The following is a 26441-nucleotide window of genomic DNA, read 5'->3' on the forward strand; positions in this document are numbered from 1 at the left end:
CATTTATATTTCAAATGTTAACTAATGTCTACAGATTCTCTTCATCTTAGGCTCATAAGCATTAATCATTTACCAAAATATAAATAGGTTAAATGCTTTTTTGGTGTATTTACCTTTTTTCCTTTGAAGTTGAGGGTACCAGGCTGCTCCAAGACCCCATAATACAAGCACATAGTGTTGACCTTGGGCCTGTTCCACTGTTAACATAACTTTCCTTTGCTTTTGTCCTCTGTAAGTGTATAATGACTCTGGAAAAGGAAAAGAAGAAAATGTGGATTGGGCTTAGTTTTAGCACAGGTGACATTATAATATCTCATGACAAATAAATAGTGATAACCAGGTGATAAACTAAGATGGTCTTGTATCTTAATCTTTTTATAATCTAAAATCAAAGAGGCACTCCAAATGTTTACCTGTCAGTATAGTGATATCCACAATTCTTAGTACTGCATGGACTAATCTATCAGGTTGTAGTTGCTCCAATTCTACAAACTCTATACTGTTCACTTTCTGAGGCTGCCTCTGTGGAAGATCTTCAAGATAGAAATGTTTTGAAGACACATATGCCAGTAAATCCTGAAGTGCAACATCACTAACTATATTGGAATCTAAGGAAGGAAAAAAGCATACAAACAATGGACAAAGAATGGCAACATCATGTTTTCTTGATAATACATAATATTTTCTTAGAACTAAATTTTATGTTATAAAGTGTGATTAGACATAAAACCTGACTTCATTTGTACATAAACATATTCTTAAATCAGCTTAAAAGCAAAAACAACAGTTGATATTTTTTAGCAATGGAAACAGAATTATTTACCATATCAAAAAAAATCTGCTCTTTTCCCCTTCTTCTCTATTTGGTTAAAAATACCATTTTTCTATTAATTAGCCAAGCTTAAAACTCCCATCATTTTTTGACTCCTCCACCAGTGTGATAATATTCTTTGGTTTCCCAATCCCTTGAGCATGACTTGTCTTTCCCATCTATCCTGACCACTGCCATTCCTCTCCAAGCCCCTTAGCACTTCCCATTGGAAATAATCTACAAAACACCTAACTGGCTCTCTCCCTGAACATGCCCTTCCTTTTCCCATGTTTATGCAGCTGATGATGAGCAGCTGTAATGCTCTCACTTTTATTAGACTTCAATGCTTTCATGCTCTTTCACCATCTAAATACCACATATTTTAATAACCACGTCAGGCTCACAGGGACTTTTCCTCCTCTGAATTCAAGATTTTTTTCTCTCTAACTCTCATTTGGCATTTAAACATGTGCCACATTGCAATAATGCTCAATTGTAAGACTGGTTATTTAATTTTTCAGTCATATTTAAATTACTATCTTGTCTCAATTTTTTTCTCATTTTTGAGGCATACTTTATATACAGTAAAACATATGATTTTGAAATATACAGATTGATAAATTTTTTAAATTTTAACTTGTTCTATATGCTAACAGAATGCATTACAATTCATATAACACATATAAAGCACAATTTTTCATATCTCTGGTTGTACATAAAGTCACACCATTCATGACTCATTCCTACCCCCGACCCCTCCCTTCCCCTCCCTCCCCTTTATCCCATCTAGATTGGAATTCACAGATTGATGAATTTTGATGTCTAAATTTTAATTTCCCTGAAGGAAAATGCTTGCTTGATTACTGACAAACCATAAGATGTTGGCAAAAAAGTACTTGTTATTTTTTAGAAAGCACAATTTATAAGCTGATTTATGATTCCTCTTTTCTTCTATTAATTTGCTCATCCTTGTATTCTCCATCAGCTAGATTAAATGGTCATTATTCACTCACTCTTCAGTAGATTATCTACTAAGGGCCAAGCACTATATCAGGTACTAAAAATACAAAAACAAACCATGTCACAATCTCAACACTGAAGGAGTCATTGACCTAGACATGGACAACAACAAACACTGGCCACAGGGTGTAAGACATGTAAGTAAGCATTCCTAAGAGCACAGAGAAAAAGAACTCCCTGGGAAAGCTGGGAGAGGCTTTAATGAGGGAATACTTGAGCAGGGTTTTAGGAAAATGTCTAAGAGTTTTTAGGTCGAGAGTTGCTTCACATTTCAAGATAAATAGAAGGAGTTATAAATCTATAGATGCTTTTGATAGTCTGATGAAGCATTAGAAGTCCTATCTAAATAATATTTATTATAATAGTCTTCCTGCATAACAATATACAGCAGATTATTTACTACTGTAATTTTATTTTTTTTATTTTATTTTTAGTCTTGTATGCCTTCTTATGAATATTTTTTTAATGGTTGCTCACAACATTACAAAGCTCTTGACATATCATATTTCATACATTAGAATCAAGTGGGTTATGAACTCCCATTTTTCCCCAAATACAGATTGCAGAATCACATCGGTTACACATCCACATTTTTACATACTGCCATATTAGTGACTGTTGTATTCTGCTATTGCCTCACACATGTGAGGCACTGGGTTCAATCCTCAGCACTACATAAAAATAAATAAACAAAATAAAGTTTAAAAAGAACCCAGATATTTAAAAAAAATTATACTGTAATATGATAATATTTGTGATTTAATACTGCTAATATCAATGCATATTACTGTCTTATTTGCAATGGAATGACATGTTAAATTTAAGGGGAGAGTAAAGAAAAGATTTCTAGCCAGCTGAATCAATGGATTAGAATAAATGTTTGAAAGGTTTTAGAATATGATAAAAAGAAACATACTCTAACTAGGATTACTCAATTCCCAAATGAATTCTATAAAATAATGCTGATCTCACTTACAAAGATAATATATGTAAGAAAAAGGACAGCATGAAAAATGAATGAGGGGAACAATAGCAAGAAGTCAATTACATTACAACACCACCCAACTTCAAACATCTCCTTCCATAGCTCCAATTTATTAACCAGACTGAATTCTTCCACAGTATTTCCAGCACATCTGGACTCAAAAGAGCTGGGTTAAAATTCTGACTTTGTCAATAATGAGCTCTTGTAATTCTTTGGGCCTTTAGGGAAGAAAAGTACATATACTTTTGGGGGCTCTGTGTTTTGCATGTAACAGTATATCCTGGAAATGACTCATATCTTTTTCATTCTTTTTTACAGCTGCATAGTATTCCACTGTGTTACTACATTACATAATCCTCTTCCTATGTATAAGCATTTAGATTTTTAACAATGTTTTGCAATTATAAACTACTGCAATTAATAAACTTGTGGATATGTAATTTTCATATTATTGGAAGTATATCTCCAGGGAAGATTCCTAGAAGTAGGACTGCTCCTTTGAAAGCAAAGTGCATAGGTAATTTCATTAGGCACTGCCAAATATTCTCCAGAAAGGTTTAACAATTTTTGATCCCACCACCAATGTGTGAGAATATCTGTATACCCACAGCCTCATCAAAAAAATATATTGCCATATTTTTAAATTTTACTAATAAGTGAGAAATTATATCTCCCTAAAGTTTTAATTTGAATGTCTTTAATTAAAACTGAGTGGGGCTGGGGATGTGGCTCAAGCGGTAGCACGCTTGCCTGGCATGCGTGCGACCCGGGTTCGATCCTCAGCACCACATACCAACAAAGATGTTGTGTCCCCCGAGAACTAAAAAATAAATATTAAAAATTCTCTCTCTCTCTCTCTCTCCTCTCTCACTCTCTCTTTAAAAAAAAAAACTGAGTGAATTATGTTTGAGGGCCATTTCTAAATTATTTTTTGAAAAATGCCATTCATTTCTTTTCCCTGTTTTCTCATTTCCCCTCAGTTCCTTTGTCACTCAATTTTTTAAAGTTCTTTATATATTGAGATATTAGCCTTTTGTTTAGAGTAATGTTGCAAATATTTTCTTCAAGTTTGCCAGTTGTGTTTTGGCTTTCTTTGCAATGCTTTTGGTCATGAAAAGGTTTATTTCTCTGTAGTCTAACTCATCAGACTTGCCTTACTGTGTCTGGATTTTGAGTAATATTAAGAAAGTCTTTCCCTATACCAAGATTAAGAGATTCAACCATGTTTCCTTCTAGTAGATGGTTTTATTTTTTACATTTAGCTTCTCAATCTGTTTGGTATTTGTTATTCTGTTTGTTATGACATGTGCCTAATTTTATTTTTTGCCAAATGGTTACCCAGTTGCCTCAACACTATTTATTAAAAAGTTACCCTTTATGTCAATGATTTCAGATATGACCTCTGACATACTAAATTGCTTCATGGATGTGGGTCTAATTCTGATCTACCTATTCTTTTCTACTAGTCTACTTTATTCACATACCAGTAACTCACTATTTTAATCATAGAGGTTTTAATATTTCAATGTTGGTAATACTGTTTCCCCTCACAGTTTTCCTTTTTCAGTGTTTTCCCAGCTACATTTGCATATTTGTTTTTCCATATGAATTTTATTATCAATTTTTATATGCCATAATAGTAGTTGTTGATATTGGAACCTCATTGAATTTATACATTAACTTAGGGAGAAATGACATAATGATGTTGAATCATCCTACCCAAGAAAAGAAAGATCTTTCCATTTACCCATGTATTCATTTCTTTTTGGAGTGTCTAAAATTCTTCCTCATATAGGTTTGGTACATTACTTGTTAAATTTATTCTGAAATATCTTCTTGATTACTATTGTAAATGAGTTTTTCACTATCATTCTGCCAATAGTGTTTTAAACACACTGATCTTTTCAACATTAATTTGTGTCCTGTTGTATCATTGAATTCTTTTACTGTTTGAATTAATTTTTCTTTTATTCCCTAGAGTTTTCTAGTTAGGTTATCAAAGCATTTATAAATAGAGATATTGTGCATTCTTCTTCACCCATTCATATGCCTCATCTTGTCTAACTGCTCTGAATAATAACTTTAGTATAAAATGCACAGTTGCACAGATAGTGAATATCTTTATCTAGTTCCTAATGTTAGCAAAAATTCCTCTAGTATTTATTTATCTGTTTGTTTACTGGTACTGAAGATTGAATGTGGGGGAACTTTACCACTGAGTAATATATCCCCAATTATTTAAATAAGTTGCCAGTGCAACTTATTTAAATAAATTGCTAAGGAGCTCACTAAATTGTTGAGGCTGGCCTTGAGCTTGCACTTGCACTCCTACTGCCTCAGCCTCCCAAATCTGGGGATTACAGGCATGTGCCACCACATCCAGCCCTCCAGCATTTTTTCTTTAAATAAGACATTGGAATTTGAAACAGTATATCTAATTTATTAATGTGGTATTGTATTAAAATGTTACATTGATACTTATTGATTCTGAAGGAGAAAGTATCCTTTAATACCTGTTTCCTGGAGTGATTTCTTAAAAGGGTATTGAATTTTGTTAAAGCCTTCTTCAAGGCCAGGTATGGTGGCCCCCACTTGTAATCCCAGCATCTTGGGAGGCTGGGGCAGGAGGATCTCAAGTTTAAAGCCAGACCTTTTTAAAATATATTTTTAGTTGTAGATGGATACAATAATGAATACAATACCTTTATTTTATTTGTTTATTTTTATGTGGTGCCAGGGATCAAACCCAGTGCCTCACACATGCTAGGCAAGTGCTTTACCACTGAGCCACAACCCCAGCTGGAAAGAGCACGTTATTTTTATTTTTTTGTGGTGCTAGGGATTGAACTCAGGGCCTTGTATTTGCAAGGTAAGTACTTACCAACTGAGCTAGAGTCCCAGCCCTCTCTTTTCTTAATCACATAAGCTAGTTAGTTTATCTGTTATTTTTAAAGTAGAATTCTAATTTATTAATTACATTTATTGTTTATCAATTCTCATTCTCATAAATTCCTGCTTTTATCCTCACCATTTTATTTCTTATGGTTTCTTTGAATGACTTGGTTGTTCTTTGGCAAGTTTTCTGAGCTTAGGATTTAACTATTTTTATTCTTTCATTTTTACTTAAAAGTGTTTACCTAACAATTTTTTCTCTTATATCTGCTTTAAATGTATTTCATAGATTCTAATATATCATGTTTTCATTGTTATTTTTTAAATGTTGTATCAGTTTGTATTACCCTTTCATCCAGAATTTGTTTAAAAAGTTTTAAAACTTGCAAATAAACAATCTTGTTTTATTAATAAGATCTAGTTTTATAGCACTTAGATAGGCATTTTTGTTATACTCCTTTTAACACTTTTGTTATACTTTATGGAAGTCACTAGTATTTTCTTTGTGAGCTAAAGTATAGAATCAATTTTTCTGAATGTATTGGGGATACAAAAGAATATGTATTACTAGTGTAGAGTTTGATTTATATCTAAATGATCTAATCTTTGCACTATGTTGTTTAGACTTTTAATCTCCTTAATTATAGTTTATACATTAGATCTGTCTTATAATACCAAGGAAATACAAACTAATCCTATGATGAGATATTACTGCACATCTACCAGAATAGCTAAAATAAAAAATAGGATAACACCAAATACTGACTAGGATGTAGAGAAACTGGAAGATATATTACTGGCAAAATTTTATTTTTATTTTTAAATTTTTATTTGCTTATGTAATTCATTTTTGAGATGGGATTTTACTACATTGTGGAGGCTAGCCTCCAACTAGCAATTTTCCTGCCTTGATTTCCTGAAGCTGGACCTATAGGTACATGCCATCACACCTGGCTTATTTATTCATTTACTTATTTATTTTTGCAATACTTAAGTTGAACCCAGGGCCTTGCACATGTTAGACAAGTGCTCTACCACTGAGCTACATCCTCTGGCCATGATAAGAATTTTAAATGGAACATTCACAGTGGAAGAGTTTGGTGGTTTCTTATAAAACTAAATATATACTTGCAATACAACCCAGCAACTATACCCTTTGACATTTATGCCAGAGATGTAAAATTTTATATTCACAGGAAAAACCTGTACTCAGATTTCATATTTGCTTATTCTTAATATCCCACATTGGGAAACAACTCAAATGTTCTTCAGCAGATTAAGCAAATGCTGGTAGATCCACATAATGGAATACTATTCAACACTAAAAAAGAAGTAACTAGAGGCTGGGGTTTTAGCTCAGTGCTGAAGCACTTACCTAGCATGTATGAAGCACATGAAAAATAAATAAATAAAGGTATTGTGCCCATCTACAACCGAAAATGTTTTTTTTAAAAAAGAAGTAACTAGAGATATATGCAACAACATGGTACAGATCTCAGGGCATTATATTTAGTGAGAAATGCCAGTCTCAAAAGATTACATGCAACATGATTCCATGTATACAACATTCTAAAATGACAAAACCACTGAGATGGAAGACAAATTGGTGAGAATAGAGTTAAAAGGGGGAGGGTTATTTTTCCATAGGAATAGAATATAGAAATCGACAGTGAGCGGGCTGGGGATGTGGCTCAAGCGGTAGTGCGCTCGCCTGGCATGCGTGCGGCCCGGGTTCGATCCTCAGCACCACATACCAACAAAGATGTTGTGTCCGCTGAGAACTAAAAAATAAATATTAAAAATTCTCTCTCTCTCTCTCTCCTCTCTCACTCTCTCTTTAAAAAAAAAAAAAGAAATCGACAGTGAGGAATTGGAATAGTGGTCCACTTTATGCTTTGAATATGGCCCTTGTTGTTCTGCCAGTGCAACTTATTTTTAGCATGAACATGTTTCTTTCTCTTCTTCTCTCCCTGCTCCTCCCTAATCTCTTTCCCTCCTTGATCTCAATAGAAACAGGATTACAGTTCTTCTCCATTTTAGGCAGATTTATCTATCCTTGAGTACACACCTACCATAGGAAGGAAATAATCCAGACTTTGGGGATGGTACCAGAAGATCTCAGAAATGCCTGTCTTCCAAATTACCAAATGAATTACAATTCCAACAGAGAACATGTGGAATGTAGCCTTTGATTCACCTCTTTAAAAGCCTTGTTCCTGCTAATGGGAAAAATCACAGCCTCTGGAACAGGAGACCCGGTGTTTCTCCCTTGCTAGCAAAGCAATAAACCTTTTCTCCTTTTACTAAAAAAAAAAAAAAAAAAAAAAAAAAAAAAAAGAAGGGGGGCAGTTGCAACTATAAAAGATGGCATGAGGGAGTTCCTTTGTGGTGATAAATCCATTTGGTAACTTGGATTATGGTGGTTTTAACACAAATTTATACATAGACTCAAACTGCAAAGAACTACACACACACACACACACACACACACACACAAGCGATGCCAAAAAAAACTAATAAGGTCTGTAGTCTAGTTCAACAGTACTACACTGTTGATTTCCTGGTGTTCATATTATACTAAAGTTATATGTCACCATTGGGAGAAGTTGAGTGAAGCATTCATGGGATATTTATTATTTCTGTAGTCCCCTATGAGTCCATAATTTCACAAATAATATTTTAAGATTAAAAGTTTTTAAATGAAATAAATGAATATCTATATGCCAATAATTTAAATTTGTATCCTAATTTTAAACCTCTGAGTCTTGGACTTTGTATTCAGTTCCTATGTGATACTTCTACTTGGATGCTCCAAAGATATCTCCATTTTAAATGCCTGAATTAGAACCTTCCATTTTACTCATATACCTGTATTTCATACTTTGCCAATACAAGCCACCAAGTGACTTAAACCAAAAGTCTCTTATTAGTAGATTGTTTTTCTTCCCTCATCCCCAAATCCATAACATCTGGTTAACTCTCTTTACAAATTTATCTTCAATCTATCAATTTCTCTTTATCTCCACTCTAAGTATTGTGTAATTCCCTAACCCTCTGAAATTCCACTCCATGAGCAACACTTCCCAACTACAACCATGATATTCTTCTATATCTTAGTCCTTTATCAGTTTTCTCCACAACATTCTATTATTTGCAAATACTTTATATATATATATATATATATGTATATATATATATATATGATTCTCTTCTGTTTATTTTAGTATACCTTCCACAGAGGAATGTAAGCTACCTGAGGGCAGGCACCGCTGTATCTTTCATGTACTGTTAAGCATAGTGCTTGAAACAATATCAATACATAATACATACATATTGCATAAAGAACTGATTTAGTTATTTTATGAAAATGTATCAGTATTAATTTTTTGCTGAAGAACTCCCAAGAATACAGTGAAACCTTACCTTTTCTCAACACAGTGGTATCAGTATTCTAATTGCCAAATTAATTGCTGGAATTCTACGCTCTACCCTCCATAACTTCCTATTATTCTAGTTAAACTCTGGTGTAATCAGATTTTCCTAGCTATTTTTCTATTACACTATTACAGTATTCTATCTACTATATTTTGCTAACTTACTATTTCTCCCATTGATTTTACTATACTGTTATTATATGCAGTTTTGATACCTTGTATTTTTTTCTTTCAATCTTCACAAAAACCCTATTAGGTATGTGTATATTATTTCTACTTCACAACTGAGGAGACAGGGTAGCGGGATTAAATATCTTGGATAAAGAAAAGACTTTGGAAGTACTAGGGTCAGGATTCAAATCCTGGCCTCTTAGATTCTAAATATTGTTTCCCTACATTCTTTTCTTATTTCCTGGAGAAAAAGATAGCTGCAATTTTCTTTATTCAACAACTTATTTTAAAGAGGAGAAAACAATTATCAGAGAAGGAAAATAGTTTTTTCTAGCAATGGTAGATTGAAAATAAGGATTCTAGCCACAGCTGACTGACTCAAGCATTCTTAATCAAACACTCAGAAATTGCATAGAAGAACTTCAGAAGTCTATGGAGTGGCTTAGGATTTATAAACAATTTTTTTTGTCTACTTATGTAAGTCCATTTTTCTACAGAAAGGGTCCACAGCTTCTCAAAGAGGTCTATGACTTCCTAGATGATGAAAAACTACCACCATAGTAAGAATAAGAAGGTAAGGGCTGTGGTTGTGGCTCAGTGGTAGAGAACTTGCCTAATATGTGTGAGGCACTGGGTTCAATCCTCAGCACTGTATAAAAATAAATCAATAAAATAAAGGTATTGTGTCTATCTACAACTAAAAATATATTTAAAAAAAGAAAAGAAGGTGAAACATAAACCACAATGATTTTTAAAATAATTTTGATTTAAAATTTCAAGTTCATTTTTTAAATTCCATTTTTATTCTTACTAACAAAAATAACTGTTTAGAAAACAACCATTTTAACTCTAATCTTTCCTAGTATGTTTATACAGAAATGCTCCTCAAGTTGAAAATATTGTAAGTTGAAAATGTATTAACAGTTAACCTATTACATATTCCAGCTGATCAATACAACACACACTACAGTCTCAGTTGTTTCCCCTCCTGATCAGATAGGGTAGATTGGGAGCTGCAGCTCATTGGCACTGCCAGGCTTCTCAAGAGAGTATCATAGTGCACATCACTAGCCAGGGAAAAGATCAAAATTCAAAATCCAAAGTGTACGTGTATTACTTTTGTACCATCATAAAGTTTTAAAAAAATTGTAAGGTAAAGCATCATAAGTTGGGGACTGTTTGCACTTGAAATACTAAGAAATTACTATGTTTAAAATACGTCTTACATTCTTCTGGCTGTACAGATGAATAATTCCCAAGATTTAATAACTGACTTGTGAATGTTGATTGGAGTATTATCTCACCAATCCATTGATCCTCATGAATAACAACATCTGAAAAGGGAAAAAAAATCTGATTGTGCCATAAATTCCTTCACATTCTGGTTAATTTACTAATCATAGCAAAATATCATGCAAAACTCCTACATGCCAGGCAACTAAAGTTCAGATACATTAAATGACTTGCCTAATGGCAGAAAATGATAAAATGACAAATCCAAAATCTTGCAGGTATGCCTTTACATAAGTAAAAGAACCACTTGCCTCTATATATTCAAATTATGTCAATATAGAAACTCACTGCTCTGCAGAGAAATATTTAATGGTTTTCATTTAAATAAGGCAAATGTTGTAATGTATATTTCTGATAAATTGAAAAATAAATATTTTAGGATCTGGAAGCAAAGCAGTTGTTCCAAAGCAGTAGTATCTAGAAGTATAATAATGTTCAGTGTACACTGGTCCCTTCTGCTTTGAATATATTTGAATATAAGGCAGATTTTAAAGAACTTAGTTATTTTAAAGAACTTAGTTATTTTTCCCTGAGTAGCTTCTATAATATAAAAAGTGAAATACTTCAGAGGTAGAGAACATTTTTCATTGAGAAAAAAGGGGCTATCTGATTTAGGATAGAGAGAGAAGAATCAATTAGTGGAAGTAAACATATCAACAGACAGAAATAGTTCTAGACAAAGCAAAAACTATAATAATAAGTTCTGAACAGAGAAAGAAAGAAAGAAAGGAAGGAAGGAAGGAAGGAAGGAAGGAAGGAAGGAAGGAAGGAAGGAAGGAAGGAAGGAAGGGAGGGAGGGAGGGAGGGAGGGAGAGGGATAACTACCAGGTAGGATATAATCCATGGACAAAGTGTTAGAAGCATAAAATATTAACAATAGCAAAATAATTTGGTAAATAAGAAAAAACAAGGAGGCATAAATTCAAAGTGATTACTTCCAAATTTATATTCTAAACTCTGTCCTTAGTTTCAGGTTCTTTAATCTACAACTGCCTAATGGATATTCCCAGGTAGATTTAGCAACTGGATTTTGCTTGCTCCCCACACTCAGCATTGTCCAAATCTGCTTTCCTTCCATATTACCCATTTCAGGTAAACCAAAACCTGAGGTTATCCTGCATCTTCCTTCACACCCTTGTCCCCAAACCCCCACCAGCTGACTCTGCCTAGTGGACCTGCTACTGCCTTTACCCTCCTGCTGCTTTACATCATACATTCCTCTCTTAATAGTTCCCAGTACTCCTTTCAATCCATGCCCCACAATGCTGACAAGTGATTTATTAAGAACATTAATGGGATCAAGTGACTTGCTTAAGGAACACTCAGAGAGTCCCCAATACTTAACCAGGAGGAGTTAGCAAAGCTTTCAAGACTTTTCATTGCACTGCACATGTAGCTTAGTAGTAATTTGTCTAGCATATATGAGGCTCTGAGTTCAGTCCCCACCACTGCAAAACAACAAGAACAACAAAAAAAGACTTCATGTTTTGACACTCAGATTGCCGACTCTTCAGAAAAAAGTAGCAAATGAGAAATTCCATAAGAAATTTCTCTGGGAATTTTCCTCCTGGAAAACTTCTGAAAACTAAGGTTGTAAAACCTATGTTAGATTAGTGGTGATAGTGGGACAATGGGGAGTGGTAGCCCAGCCTTTGCCTCCTGGTTTCCATTTTGCCCATTCAATGCTATGTCCTAGTTCCTAACTCCTCTTCTTCAGTCTGTTCCTTAAAAACTGTGATTTCCCCAGATTAAGCCTAGCTCCTTTTCTTTAACTCTAGTCAATAGTCTCCCACAGACAAGCCATATTTATAGCATCTCTTAGTTCTACTGTAATCAAAAACATCTACTGTGTACTAAAAGGAACATGTTCTGGGACATATCTGTTATGTAAAATGTTTCAGTTTGGGGATGTATATCAATAGATAGTATGAGCTATCCAAGACAAAGATATAATAATATACAATTGGATGCTATTGACTAAAATGGGTGCATTCATAAATGTCCATGCAAATATAATCCACTGTTTAATTAGGGCTATGGAAAAAAACTGATTCTTTCTAAGTTTCCATCTTTTCCACCCAAAATAAAACTTATTCAGAAAACAGTAAACTAGGTATATTTTTCCTAAGAATGTAGAATAAAAAACTGATATTTTTAAAAGGTCTTCAGATATAACCTAAATGTCCTATAATAGAAAAATAGTTAAGTAAAATCTAATAAAGTCACTTGATAGAATGTAACCTAGTTGTTAACAATTGTATAAAACATTAGGGGGAGAAATACAGAAATAGTAAGGTCAACTTTTCATCTACTAGGAAAAGGCCTCTGGGAAATTTCACAAAGTGAATGACTATGGCAAATGACTATGTAAAATGACTATCGTCCAGACTCTAGCCCTCTCTTCAGAGACTCAGAAAGCTAACTTCATCTAAATTCCAAAAGTGGATATCAGCTCTGTAATATAAGCACATATTAAACAGGTTAATGAGTCAAGAAAATCAGAATACAACTTTTTTTCATTTACAATGAAGTATTAATAACTAAAGAAAATACTACAATCTTCTCACCTTGTAAACAGTTCTACAGCTGGGAAGCCAGATCACAAGAGGTATTCAGCACTCAGTTAGACAGAATAGGAGTTAAACGGACTCTCCAACAATAACAACATATAAATAGTGGTATGGGACTATGCTAAGCTTGTTTGTTACAAACTTCCTTTTGCCTCTTTATTAGATTATCCCTGATAATTCTAGAAGAACATCAGATACATTAACTAAACAAACCATTTCTAAGACTACTGCTACTAAGTACACAAAATTATAAGAAAATGAAAAGGAGCCCAATGATATGACCTAAACATTTACATGGTGAATAAATAAGAGGCAGCAAACAGGGAAAGCTTCTTAAAGAAGATGTATAGAATGGCAGTTCAGAACTAAGCTTAGAACAGAGGCCCAGAAATGGCAATGATACTGGGCAACATAAGCAGACTAAAGAAATGGTACGAGAGAGCAATCATGCTGGGCCCCCAGGAGGCAAACGGTAAAGTAAGAATCCTCAAATACCTAAAGTAGGATAAAACAAACACACACAAAACCATGGCTTTATAAAATAAGCCACCACTAAACTTTGATGACCTCACCTGTGAGTAAAATTATATCTCCCAGAAATACTGTAAGTGCCCAAAATGCAGCAGTTCTCCACAGAAAAACCTTCTTCTTAATTTCTGATTGATCAATTACTATAATTGTTGCTAAAGGCACTTTAGATCCAGAATTGGGTCCAGATTTTATGTTTATTTCTTTCATCTGACTTGGAGTTAGCACCATAGCTAAACAATTATACTTCTGACTTTTAGAATCACAATTTTTTATTAATGATATTTTTTTAATACCCTTAAATTCAGACACATTCCTCTGGCTCATTGCTATGATAGAATCTCTTGCATTAGAACCCAACTTCATTTTCTTAGATACTTGGAGGACTTTAGACAGAGCTTTGGAATTGCCTGATTTATCTTCAGAGCTCCAATTTCTTTTAACAGCACTTTTGTGAAAGGTATTCAGTTGGGAACACTGTGTTCCTGAGCGACACAACTCAATACAGATCTCATTTGGTGACAGTTTATCTTCAGAACTGAAAAGTTTTTGAGATTCTATATTTTCTTCAACATCTTTTTCAGGGTTTATGTGAATGTGGCTACTTTTTTTTTCAGGACAAATAGGACTAAAAAGTTCTAAGGAATATGTTTCTTCATTTTGTCCTCTTTCATGTCCTTCTGCAAAATCATCATTAGGCTGAATAAAACTATCTTCAGTTATTCTTATTTCCCCATGACTTGCCTTTGGTTCAGTTTCCATGCTTATGGTCCCTTTATTTATAGAATTCAGAGCTCTATCCTCCCTTTGAGCTAAAAAAGCAACCTGGCTGGAGATCATTATTCTCAGAAATTCAGTGTCAGTAGATATTTTAAGGTTTGAGACATTCCTAACTGCTCTATCAGACCTTGGCTCATCTACTGCATTAGAGGAAAAGAAGTCCAGACACTGGTTTTGCATTTCATGGTGTTCTGTTGGCTTGTACTTTGTTTCTATAGCTTCAAGATCTGTATTAGTTTGTTTAGTACTACCAACCAAATCCAATGTAACTGCACATTTATGATCTAACTGAAAGGAATTTGTTTGAAAGTTTTGACATAAGTTTGATTGATTTTTAGGCTCTTCATCTGTAATTTTATTATTTTCACATTGAACCTTTTGATTCTTTTTTTCTTCAGGTAAATGCTGAACTGTGCCCTTAAATCCGTGTATTTGCACATTAGAATTAGTTACGTCACTCAGCCCTGAAGGGTAAATCTTCTGGGATTTTATATTCTGTGTTTCTGAAGTAAAGTATGTAAAATCATCTTTAACTTGAACAGATCTACTCATAGAATTCACTAAACAACAACCACTTAAAAGATCTGGAGGGCCAGTAATAGCTTCTGAGACTTGATAGTCTTTGAGATTGTTTGGCTCATGGTTTTCGTCCTTCAGATGCAAAGAATGCTGATTGTACCAAAGTTGAAATTTTTTCCAGGGGTCTGCAGTGGACATTAAAGTTGTTCTCTGTGATACTGTCATTTCCAGTGGACTAGCTGGAGCACCCCAAAAAATGTGGACTTGAGATCCTCCACTCATAATTTCTGATAAAAATAAAAACCACCAAATTAATTTTTGATAGACTTTATATATAATATTAACAATGTATCAAAATAAAATATAAACTGAAAAATTAATAACAATGATTTATTTTCATATGCCATTTAATTATAAAACTGAGACATACACAAGAAATCATAAGAAAAATCAACTTAGTCACAAAAAAATCTTTACCTAAAGATTCTTTCAGATAAATAAAATTAAGAATAAAACTAGCATCATACAGGTAAATATGTTCATTTCTTGTCTTGTAAAACTTGCCTCATTTAAATAACAAGTTAGTAAAAGGGAGGGGTAGCATTTTACATTACCTGTTTTCTTTATTCCATAGATTATCTCAGTAGTTTTGAGTCTCCTTCTTTGAACTGTGAACTCAATTCCCAAAACCAAAATAGAAGGCACAAACTGGCAGGCAGAGAATATAAAAAAGTAAGATTTTCTTCAAAACGTAAAAGTAATTATATTTTCTATTTTCACTTCAATCTGTTAGAGCACAATCAATAAGAAATTGTTTCTATATTTTTACCTTTTCCATAATCAGATTAATAATAATTATCTTGTAACATATAGACAAAAGAAAAACTCAGTATCATTTAAACTTTTTTTCATTAACTGTGATAACTTGAAATAAACAAATCTAAGAAAACATCATTCTTACTGAGATAAACATAAAAGAATCATATCAATGTTTGTTTATTCATAACTGACTAAATAAACACTTGTTAAACAGATCTATTCCTAGAATTCATTGAAAACATTTTTACAGTGTTATATACGGGCAAAAGACAGAAAAGGTTCTCAACATGAGGGAATTGTTGACCTGGTTTAAAAACAACTGGAGGAGGGGCTGGGGATGTGGCTCAAGCGGTAGTGCGCTCGCCTTGCATGCGTGCGGCCCAGGTTCGATCCTCAGCACCACATACCAACAAAGATGTTGTGTCTGCCGAGAACTAAAAAATAAATATTAAAAATTCTCTCTCTCTCTCTCTCTCTCTCTCTCTCTCTCTCTCTCTCTCCCCCCCTCTCACTCTCTCTTTAAAAAAAAAAAAAAAAAAAACAACTGGAGGGGCAACAGTGAACATAAGTTTGTAGTTTCAAAATAATGTAAGCAATACTATAACCTATAAATGGGAAATAATGATCTACTAGGGAAGAGTGCTCTTATAGAAGGTAGCTACAAGCATTTCAAACAAGAAATAGGATCTATAAAAGGGCAAAATTATGAAAGTCTTATGAAGGACTGAGGACTTTGGTTAGGGTATAGGGTCCACTGTAAAAACATAGGAAACATCAAATCATGAAAAGCCCATGTGGAAGTATATGAAAAATGAGGTCTAAGCCAAGCAATGCCAGCTATAATCCCCTGTCATATTATTAATATTTCTTGAAGATTTGCTCATTGGCACCTCTTCCTAATCTGATCATAGCTCATAATTTCAATATCAATGTGTATGATCCTTCCTATATCCTGGCTCATCTCATGGTTCCTTGACCTCCTCTTCTCTGTTGACTTTCTTTCCCCCATTATTCAGTCATCTACTTGTATAATTATACAAAATACCATTATCAATAACTGCATACCCTTTCCTAATTTCAATATTGTTTTCAACTTTCTACTCTATCTGATGTTGAGAGCCACAGCCAAAGGGGCCCCAGCAAACTTCCAGCTGCCAGTTTGCTGGGGCCCCTTTGGCTGTGGCTCTCAACAATCTTCCAATTTTTTTCCCTCTGGATGTACAACTTCAACAGTTCTTTGACCACATGGGATATACAATCAAAGCACTTATCTTACCATACATTTTACAGTCTCTTTCTTCATTTCCCTCCTTAATCATCTTAAATTCTAGAGTTTACCATAATCACTTCCTATCATGTTTTTCTAACTCTACTACTTTGATCTCCAAGGTACTTATGCAGCTACATCATCACCTACGCTGGCCAGAAGTAATTAGAGAAAAAAATACACAATCATCTGAAAACTGATCTCATTTTAAATTTATTACCACTATTCTAAAGGCAGTATCTAGCAATACTGTCCTTCCCTATCCATTCACTCTTAAAGATAATTCTTTTATACATTTTTATATAATCTCCAGCATCTCATTCCCAACCTCCACTCATAGCTACATATTTCAATTCACAAATTCCCAACAATACATCCACCAACCCAGCTCTATGGGTCTTATACATGCTACCTACCTTCCTGTTACTATGGACTAACTATCATGTTTCAATGCAAGACCATCTCTTTCACACTTAACACACCAACATGGTCCCACTTTCCTATTCAGGCTTTAATAATTTTCCCTGGCTCTCCTCCGTCAGGGATTTTTCTCTGTACTGGAGCATTTCCATTAACACATGAACATGCTGTTACTTTTCCCCATGCTGTTATTCATCACTTATTACACCATGTTTTCTATTTCTATCTACAGCTAAGTTCTTTGAAAGAATTATCTATACTCCCTTTGCTCCTGTTATTCTTAAACCCACTGCACCAAGCTTTTGTCCAAATCTATAAACAACAGCTTATCTTAAGGTCTCCAATGACCCCCACACTGCCCTTTATCAACTCTAGTTTTAGCTTAATTGGCCTATCAGCAACATTGACTCATTTGGGGGGGGGGGATGCGGGAACCTAGGATTGAACTCAGGGGCAATCAGCCACTGAGCCATATCCCCAGCCCTATTTTTGCATTTTATTTAGAAACAGGAACTTGCTGAGTTGCTTAGCACCTTGCTTTTGTTGAGGCTGGCTTTGAACTCCCAATCCTCCTGCCTCAGCCTCACGAGTCGCTGGGATTACAGGCATGTACCACTGTGCCCGGCCACTGACTCCTTCTTTTCATTGAACTTTAAGGATATCATATCCTCTTGAATCTTGACCCATCTCAAACTCTTACCAATTGCTCTTTCTAGCTTTTGCAAGCTGCTCCTTTGCTAGCTGCTTCTCAGCTCTTCAATTTCTTGTACAAGGTCCCAGTACTTGAATCTCTGAACTCACTACCTACATTCAGTCTCAGGACTTTAAATGGCTTCTACAGGATAATAGTCCACAACCTCTCCTTTGAATTCCTGACTCCTTATCCAATTTTCTACTTATTCCTTGCCACCACAAGATATCTAATAGGTATCCATACAAATAAAAGGTAAAGTAGCAGGTCTGAGACTACATCCTTTTAAAAAATCTGCATATAAAGTGGACCCTGGCTGGCTGGTATCTGTGAAAGAATGATATTTATGTAAAACAATAGAATCAATCCTGAACACTTGCTTTCTTTCTGGAAGTTTGACATTTTGGTACTGCTAGACAGAGGTTGGCTATCTGACTCAGTCTCCTTAAAGAAATGGCTGATTCAAGGTCTGGGGCAGGAAATTACAGATGAACCTAAAATATATCATACCAGAAGCCCTGCCCCCTAAAAACAATTATAAAAGATGATTAGAATTATATCAAAAGAAATTAGAATTAACTTGAAGAAGTTCCCATAAACATATGAGCATAAACAAGGCAAACAGTGTAATGGGTCAGATCATATCAAACATGCTTAAATCCCCAGGAGTAAATAGAGAAAACTAAAGCAAACTCTCTCAATGGTCATAGGGACTTCTTTAAAGCTGATAAATGAGATATAAAAAAGAATTTCATCCTATCTTAATAATATCCTAAGATAACCAACTATGTGATGAAAAGAAATCTTTTTTTTTTTTAAATTTTGTGATACTTAGGATCAAACCCACAACCTCATGCTTGCTAGGCAAACTCTCTACGAAAGAGATAAATCCCCAGTCCTTTTTAAATTTTACGACAGGGTCTCTCACCAAATTGCCCAGGATAGTCTTGAACTTGTAATCCCCCTGCCTCAACCTCCCAAGAAGCTGTAATAGAATTGAGCCTCCATGCCCAGCTAGAAATCTATCTTTATAGAGATCCTGCTAGTAACCAAAGAAGTAATGATATACTATGATCATTTTGCTAGCTGCGTCTCAGCTCCTCAATTTCTTGTACATTTGTGAATTAGTGGATCTTTTAGGCAATGATCCTTAATGGTTACTAACCTCACAAAAATAAAGACTATAAGAAAGAGTGAAGGAAACCTATAGATTGAGACCAATTACAATGCATGGGTCTTATTTAGATCCTGACTTGGACAAACAAATGTGAAAGTATTATAAGACAATTGGAAAAACTGAAACATTGACTAACATTTGATAAATGAAAGAATTACTGTCAGTTTATAGTGAGATAAGGCTATTGTGGCTACATTTAAAAAGCAGTATGTGCTGAAGATATGAAGTGTTTTCAGATAGAATAGCATTCTATCTCAGATTTCTTCATAATAACATCAGAGAGGAGGGGCAAAGGGTGTAGACAAAACAAGACTGGCCATGTGTCAATAACTGGTGAGATGAGGGTGATGAAACACAAAACAATTCACTTGTACATGTTAAAATATCCTACAGTACAAATCTGTTTGTTTTTAAGAAACCACTGTTTCACATCCACAGGATTGAGAAAAAATTTGAATAGTCTGACAATACCCAAGATTGGAAAACTCTTATGTTGGAAGAGTAAATTGGCAAACGGCTTTGAAGTATAATTTGGAAAAATACAGTAAAACTGAGGGCACACATACCATTTAAGAGAACAATTGTACTTCCAAGTTTCTACCCTGGCAAATTCTTACCCATGTATACATAAGAAAACATGTACAAGAGTGATCATGGGAGACTACAAACAATAAATTAAAAACAACTTAAACTCCATGAAGAAGAGACTGGATAAAGCATGGAATATTCAGAGATACTACGACATGACAACAAAAATAAATGAATAAGAGCTACATATCAACACAGATCCATTTTACAAATATAATTGTAAATAAAAATGAAATTTTAAGCCAGATGCAGTCAATGCATGCCTGTAATCCCAACAATTCAGGAGGCTGAGATAGGAGGATCACAAGTTCAAAGCTAGCCTCAGCAACTGAGCAAAGCTCTAAGCACATTAGTGAGACCCTGTCTCAAAATAAAAAATAAAAAATGGCTGGGGACGTGGCTCAGAAGTTAACACCCATGAGTTCAATCCATAGTACCAAAAAAGTAAATAAATAAAAAGTAATTCTAAGAATACAATATATAGCTAGGTGCAGTACCATATGCCTGTAATCTCAGCTATTTGGGACACTAAAGCAGAAGGATTTCAAGTTTGAGGCCAGCCTCAGTAATTCAGCCAAACCCTGTCTCAAAATAAAAAATAAAGGGGCTGGAAATGTAGCTCAGTGGTAAAGCATCCCTGGGTTAATTCTCCAATAGTAAAAAATAATAAAAATAAAAATAAATTAAAAGTTCTGGGGATGTAGCTGGGCACTAGAGGGTCCTTGGGTTCAATCCCCAAGTACACATACATACACACATATATATATACACACACATATATATGTTTATTTTTGTTTTTATTCTTTTATATATATATGTATATAATGACTTTTAAAACAACCAATGTAGGATTGTGATTACCTTTGAGGTAGAATAAAAGGGATGTGATCTAGGGTAAACAGAAGGTTTCAACTATACTGATCACATTTTATTTTTTAACTATATATATTTACATAAGTATTCATTATATTGTTCAGAAATATTTTTAATATTTTTTTGAATCCTACAGAGAAAAACACTAAGAGGCAAGTTTATGGATGATTTTTAAAAGAGTTTTATATTTTAAAAGTTTTACTATCATGGATAATTAATGTGTATTGTTTTCATAATATCAATTTTTTTGATAATTCAGGCTTTTCTTTCACAGTCTTTCAACAGAATATAATGCTCCAATAGTATCATAACAATGGTCCTATAGATAGCATTTCAGTATGAATTGAGAACAATGATAGCCACTGTTAAGGAACTAGTAGATAAAATAAATATACTACAATTTTCAGTTTGTAATAATGAATTATTATTGAGACAAAATTATAGTAATTTTAGGTGTGAAGTTTTGACTCACTGAAAATCAAAGAACTAAGCATCACTATAATTATCACATATCCCACCCTAATTTAATCCTCATAGAAAGATTAATCTGCATAAGGAGTAACAGATATATGAGATCTAATTTTTTTGTTTTTATGATTATATGCCATTATTAGATTTGCCACTAGGAGGCTCCAAATAGCACAGCAAAATTCTTCAAGTTCAAGATATATACTGAAACCAAGAAGAGAGGAATATATTATCCTGATGAACTGGAGGAAGTACTTAGATATATGCAAAACAAGTTCATAAAGCTGCCAATGATAAAGAACTCTACTCTTTTAAATTTTTAGTTTCCTCTCCAATGGTTTCTTCCCTTTAGTATCAAAATTTTTAAAATTAAAAAATTAAAAACAAAAACACTTCTATCTGGTTTCTTTGTTCTCACTTCTCATTTACTTTTCAAGCTCTAATTTGACTTCTATCCCAACAATTTTCCTATAATACTTAGAAACCAATGACTTTCTAATAGTCAAACATAAAGGTCAGTTTTCAAACCTTTTCTTACTGCCATTTGAAACTGTTTATCAGTTCTTCTTTCCTCAAATATTTTACATTTTTAATCCTAAAGGACCTCCAAATTAGAAATATTTTGTGATTTATCTGACAATCATTCACACTCAACACTATTTGTCAGGCATTATGGCCAAGTATTAAGAATGCACAACAACAAAAAAAGGATCTTTAAAATGATAATTATAAAGCAATGATATGAGCTACTACAGAATTAAAAGCAAGGGTGTCCTCAGAAGAAAGAAGCCTGGGACAACACAATCAACATGTAACTGCCCATTATCTGTATTTTTCATAGGCTTTTTTGACTATGGTTAACCACAAAATTGTTACTTAATTTGTTAAAGTCATTATCAACATTATTAAATCTTCAGAAAACAGTTGTACTCTTCAGCCCAGGAAAGCTATCTAAATTGGATCACCCAAGAGATAGATCTATTGTTGCTAATCTCCAAGACATTTAAAGAGTATATGATACTGCTTTTGTGTCCTCAATTAACACTATCTCCTAAATGCCTGAAAATCTAACTTTCATTTCCTATCTCTATTAAGACAATAGTGAAGTCCAAATTGCCAACTACACCCAGCACTTCACTATTTCAGCTGTAAAACTCTTTCTTTCCTTAGTTTCTAGATCACTGCTCTTTCCTAACTGGTTCTTTCACTGCTCTGATTTTTCTTTACTTCTTCCTGGTGCATCTCTTCATTTCACTCATTTCTTTTTTTTAATTTATTTTTTATTCTAATTTGCTATATATGACAGCAGAATGTATTATAATTTATATTACACCTATAGAGTACAATTTTTCATATCTCTGGTTGTGCATAAAGTATATTCACACCATTCGTGTCTTCATACATGTATTTAGGGTAATGTTATCTATCCATCACCTCACATATTTCTGGAAATTTGTGTTTTTTTTTGTTGTTGTTGTTGTTGTTTTTGTTCATTTTTTTGTTTTTGATGCTGGGAATTGAACTCAGGGGTACTCAACCACTGAGCCACATCCCCAGCTCTATTTTGTATTTTAGTTAGAGACAGGGTCTCACTGAGTTACTTGGTGTCTTGCTCTTACTAAGGCTGGCTTTGAATTTACAATCCTCCTGACTTAAGCTTCCAGAGCAACTGGGCGTACAGGGTGTGCCACTGAGCCAGGCTTTTCTGGAGAATTTTATCCAATCCTACCACATATCCAACTGTGTCTTACAAATCTACATTGAACCATCTTTTTTCTTTCTCTTTCTCTCTCTCTCCTCTTCAGACCTATATTTCTAGCATCACCACATTTGACAGGATCACAGAAGAATCAAGGACAAGATTCAAATCTCTATTTGCCTTCTAGATTCAGAAAGATGGTGAAGCGCAGTGGTAAAACCAAAGTGTCTTGAGAGTTCAAAGAACCACCCAAAGAAAGAAATGTCTGAGGTAAATAAAAATTCTACAAAGCATGTTATTTATATGTAACAATTACTTCAGTGTACCTTCACTTATTTGTCTGAATAAATACCCCTATAAATGTAGGATTCCCACCCTTCCAAAAATTAACTAGAAAGCCCCATTTAAAAATGAGTATTTTTTAAACCTATTTATACCAAAGGCTGCTACTACTAAGTACCAGAATGAATAGGAGTTATGAATGTGTAAGTAAGGGGATGGACAGTGATGAGGGCAGGGGAAACAACATATTTATCATAGCAAAATTAAATACAAGAGTTAAGTTAACAGATAACCAATGAGTTTCAAAGATTCTAGAATTCATTTTGGGTGTATGCAGAGGGTTAAAGCTCAGTGAGATACCAGATGAAACTTGCAAGTACATATCCATTACCACAGTTAATAATTACACAATTTCTCAATCTGCAGGAGGCCACTTCAGTCGGAAAGACCAATATGACCATAATCTTTTATCTTTAGAGTGGTCAGAGTCTGATGAATGGGTCAAAGATTTATAAAACACGATGGACTGTATCAGCAGGTTTTGTCTTTGCAGAATAGGGCAACTAAAAAATGCTTATTACTAAAGACATGGCATTAAAAGAGAGCACTTTCTCCATCTTATAACAAACTCCAAAACTACACTATTATAATGGGTTATAACTATTATGAACACTTTTTGTGTCTATTTCACCCAAATACCAACAACTATAAAATTATTCAATAGCATCAACTAACAAAATGAAGAAGCAGAAGCATGGGATCATAATTAAAAACATGGTTTGGAAACAAAACAGATGTGAGTTCAAATCCCTGCTTTCCAACTTACCAAAACTGCAAAATAGAAAGCCCTGAAGTCAGGTGATCATTACATGGAGTTCATTATACTGTCCTTTATAGATCTATATATATTTCACAAATCCATAATAATGAATCAAATTTTTCTGTCAAAGGAGAATAAGTTTGTTAATTGAAAATAACATCAATCACTTCCATAGAGTGCTATAATGAGATGGTATACAGTAATTACTCAATAAATAATTAGCTTTTTATAGTCTTATACCTAGGAAACTCTATACATACATACTTGACAAAATCCCCTGTATTTCTTTCATGTGTTTGTCTTTAATGTGTATTTTTACACAGTGGTAATGATAAAATTGAAATAATTTGTATTCTGCTTCAACCAATACATGCCTACCCTTCTATGTCAACTTATAATCTTCTTAATAATTTTTAATACTTGCTTGGTATCTTAAAGATGAGTCTCATTTAGTTAACCATTATTTCTAATTTATTAACTTGTTTCTTTTTAATTTGCATTTTAATTGACAAGGAAAAATAGAATATCTTTATAGTAGAACACATCATGTTTTGATATATGCATACATTGTGAAATTCATAAATCAAGCAAATTAGCATATGTATTACCTTACTATTTATCTTCTACTTATCTTGTATTTGTATGAAACTTAAAATCTACCCTTAGCAATTTTCAACTATATATTAACTTCAGTCACTGTAATGTATATTAACTTGTTTTCAATTTATCATTATGAAAAATAATGCTACAATAAATTATTTAGCTCATTTAGATCACTTTTCAATTATTTTATTTTGATAAACTCCTAGGTATGGGATTACTAGATTCATTTTATGTACATTTTATGACTATTAATATTTATTATATTGCTGTTTGCTAAAGAACTGGATGGCTTATAATGCCACCAACAATACCTGAGGGTACCAGTCTTACCACAATATTGTTAGAATCTTAAAAAGTAATTTTGTGTAACCAGGCATGGTGGCACATACCTGTAATGCCAGCAACTCAGCAAGCTGAGGCAGGAGGATTGCAAGTTCAAGGCCAGCCTCAGTAATTTACTGAGACCTCAGCAACTTGGTAAGACCCTGTCTCAAAAAATAAAAAGGACTAGGTAAAGTGCCCCTGGATTCAATTCCCAGAACCAAAAAAAAAAAAGTAATCTTGATAGTAAGGATATTGAGTTACTTTACTATTGTTTTATTTGCATTTCTCTAGTTATTTGCAAAATTAAAAAGAGTGAATTTTAAATTATACGTGGATTAATACTTTTAATACACGAGGAATATGCAAGCATGTGTACACAAAGATACACAAAGCAACAAAAATAGGTTAGGGGGGCTGGGGATGTGGCTCAAGCAGTAGGGTGCTCGCCTGGCAAGCGCGGGGCACTGGGTTCGATCCTTAGCACCACATAAAGATGTTGTGTCCGCCGAAAACCAAAAAAAATAAATAAATATTTAAAAAAATTTTCTCTCTCTCTGTCTCTCTCTCTCAAAAAAAAAACAACAAAGGTTAGGAAGCATATATCACAGGGGAAAAATGTACATGGTTTGAAACACAGATGACACCTATCCTCTTCATAAAGTGCAAGAAAATTTTATAAATTAATGAGAAAACATTTTCTACCTATGAAACTAGCAAAGATTCATTAAAAGAGTACAGGGTACAGGGCAATGGTTTATACCGGTAGGAGTTTAAACTAGTAAAACATTTCTGGAGGGCAATATGGCAATCTACGACAAAGGTCTGAAAATTCTGTCTCCCTTTGGTCTCATTATATTTCTAGGAAATTAACAAAAAGAAATACATTATAAACATTCTCACAAATTCACCTACAGGATTTTCGTAGCACTGTTCTTTATAATGTTAGGAATATATCCATCAGTTGAGGTCTGGTTATACAAATTATGGCAGATCCAAACAAAAGCAAACAATACAGCCATTTACAATAATGAAGAATATAGTCATATAAAAATTTGTTCTCAATACAGTGATAGGTAAAACAAGGAAACCATAAAAAATTACATACAGAAAATTTCATTTTACATATATATTTGAAAAATATCAACGTCCATTTTACTAATATTTACACTGAGGTTAAAATACTTATGTGTTCTTTGTGATGACTGATATAAGTGGTGGTAAAAAGAAAAAAAAGAAACAGTTCTTGCCATACATGGTGACACATAAAAATTTTTTAAAGAGCAGAGGATGTAGCTTAGTGATAAAGTGCCCTTTGTTTCCATTCCTAGTACCAAAAACAAAAACAAAAAGAGAAAGAGTTTTGTTTTGTTTTGTTTTTGGGATACTAGGGATTAAACTCAGGGGCAC

At 33.7% G+C, this 26441-nt stretch overlaps 1 protein-coding gene across 8 annotated transcripts in view; it reads right to left on the reverse strand.

Moving 5' to 3' along the window:
* Shld2 (shieldin complex subunit 2) overlaps positions 1-26441 on the reverse strand; it is an 85927-nt gene that overhangs the window by 16672 nt on the left and 42814 nt on the right. For 4 of the 8 annotated variants that reach the window (XM_078038696.1, XM_078038682.1, XM_078038720.1 and 1 more), the window contains 7 exons: positions 25100-25195; positions 24114-24228; positions 15618-15711; positions 13749-15290; positions 10540-10647; positions 414-608; positions 114-248 (listed from right to left, as the gene is read on the reverse strand). In XM_078038696.1, the coding sequence (XP_077894822.1) occupies positions 114-248; positions 414-608; positions 10540-10647; positions 13749-15285 (1975 nt within the window). In that variant the 5' untranslated portion in view covers positions 15286-15290; positions 15618-15711; positions 24114-24228; positions 25100-25195. The remainder of the gene's footprint in view (positions 1-113; positions 249-413; positions 609-10539; positions 10648-13748; positions 15291-15617; positions 15712-24113; positions 24229-25099; positions 25196-26441) is intronic. The other 4 variants (XM_078038703.1, XM_078038692.1, XM_078038727.1 and 1 more) reach the window with 2 other exon arrangements.

This window comes from Ictidomys tridecemlineatus, chromosome 1 (genome assembly GCF_052094955.1).
Source record: "Ictidomys tridecemlineatus isolate mIctTri1 chromosome 1, mIctTri1.hap1, whole genome shotgun sequence".
Taxonomy (NCBI): domain Eukaryota; kingdom Metazoa; phylum Chordata; class Mammalia; order Rodentia; family Sciuridae; genus Ictidomys; species Ictidomys tridecemlineatus.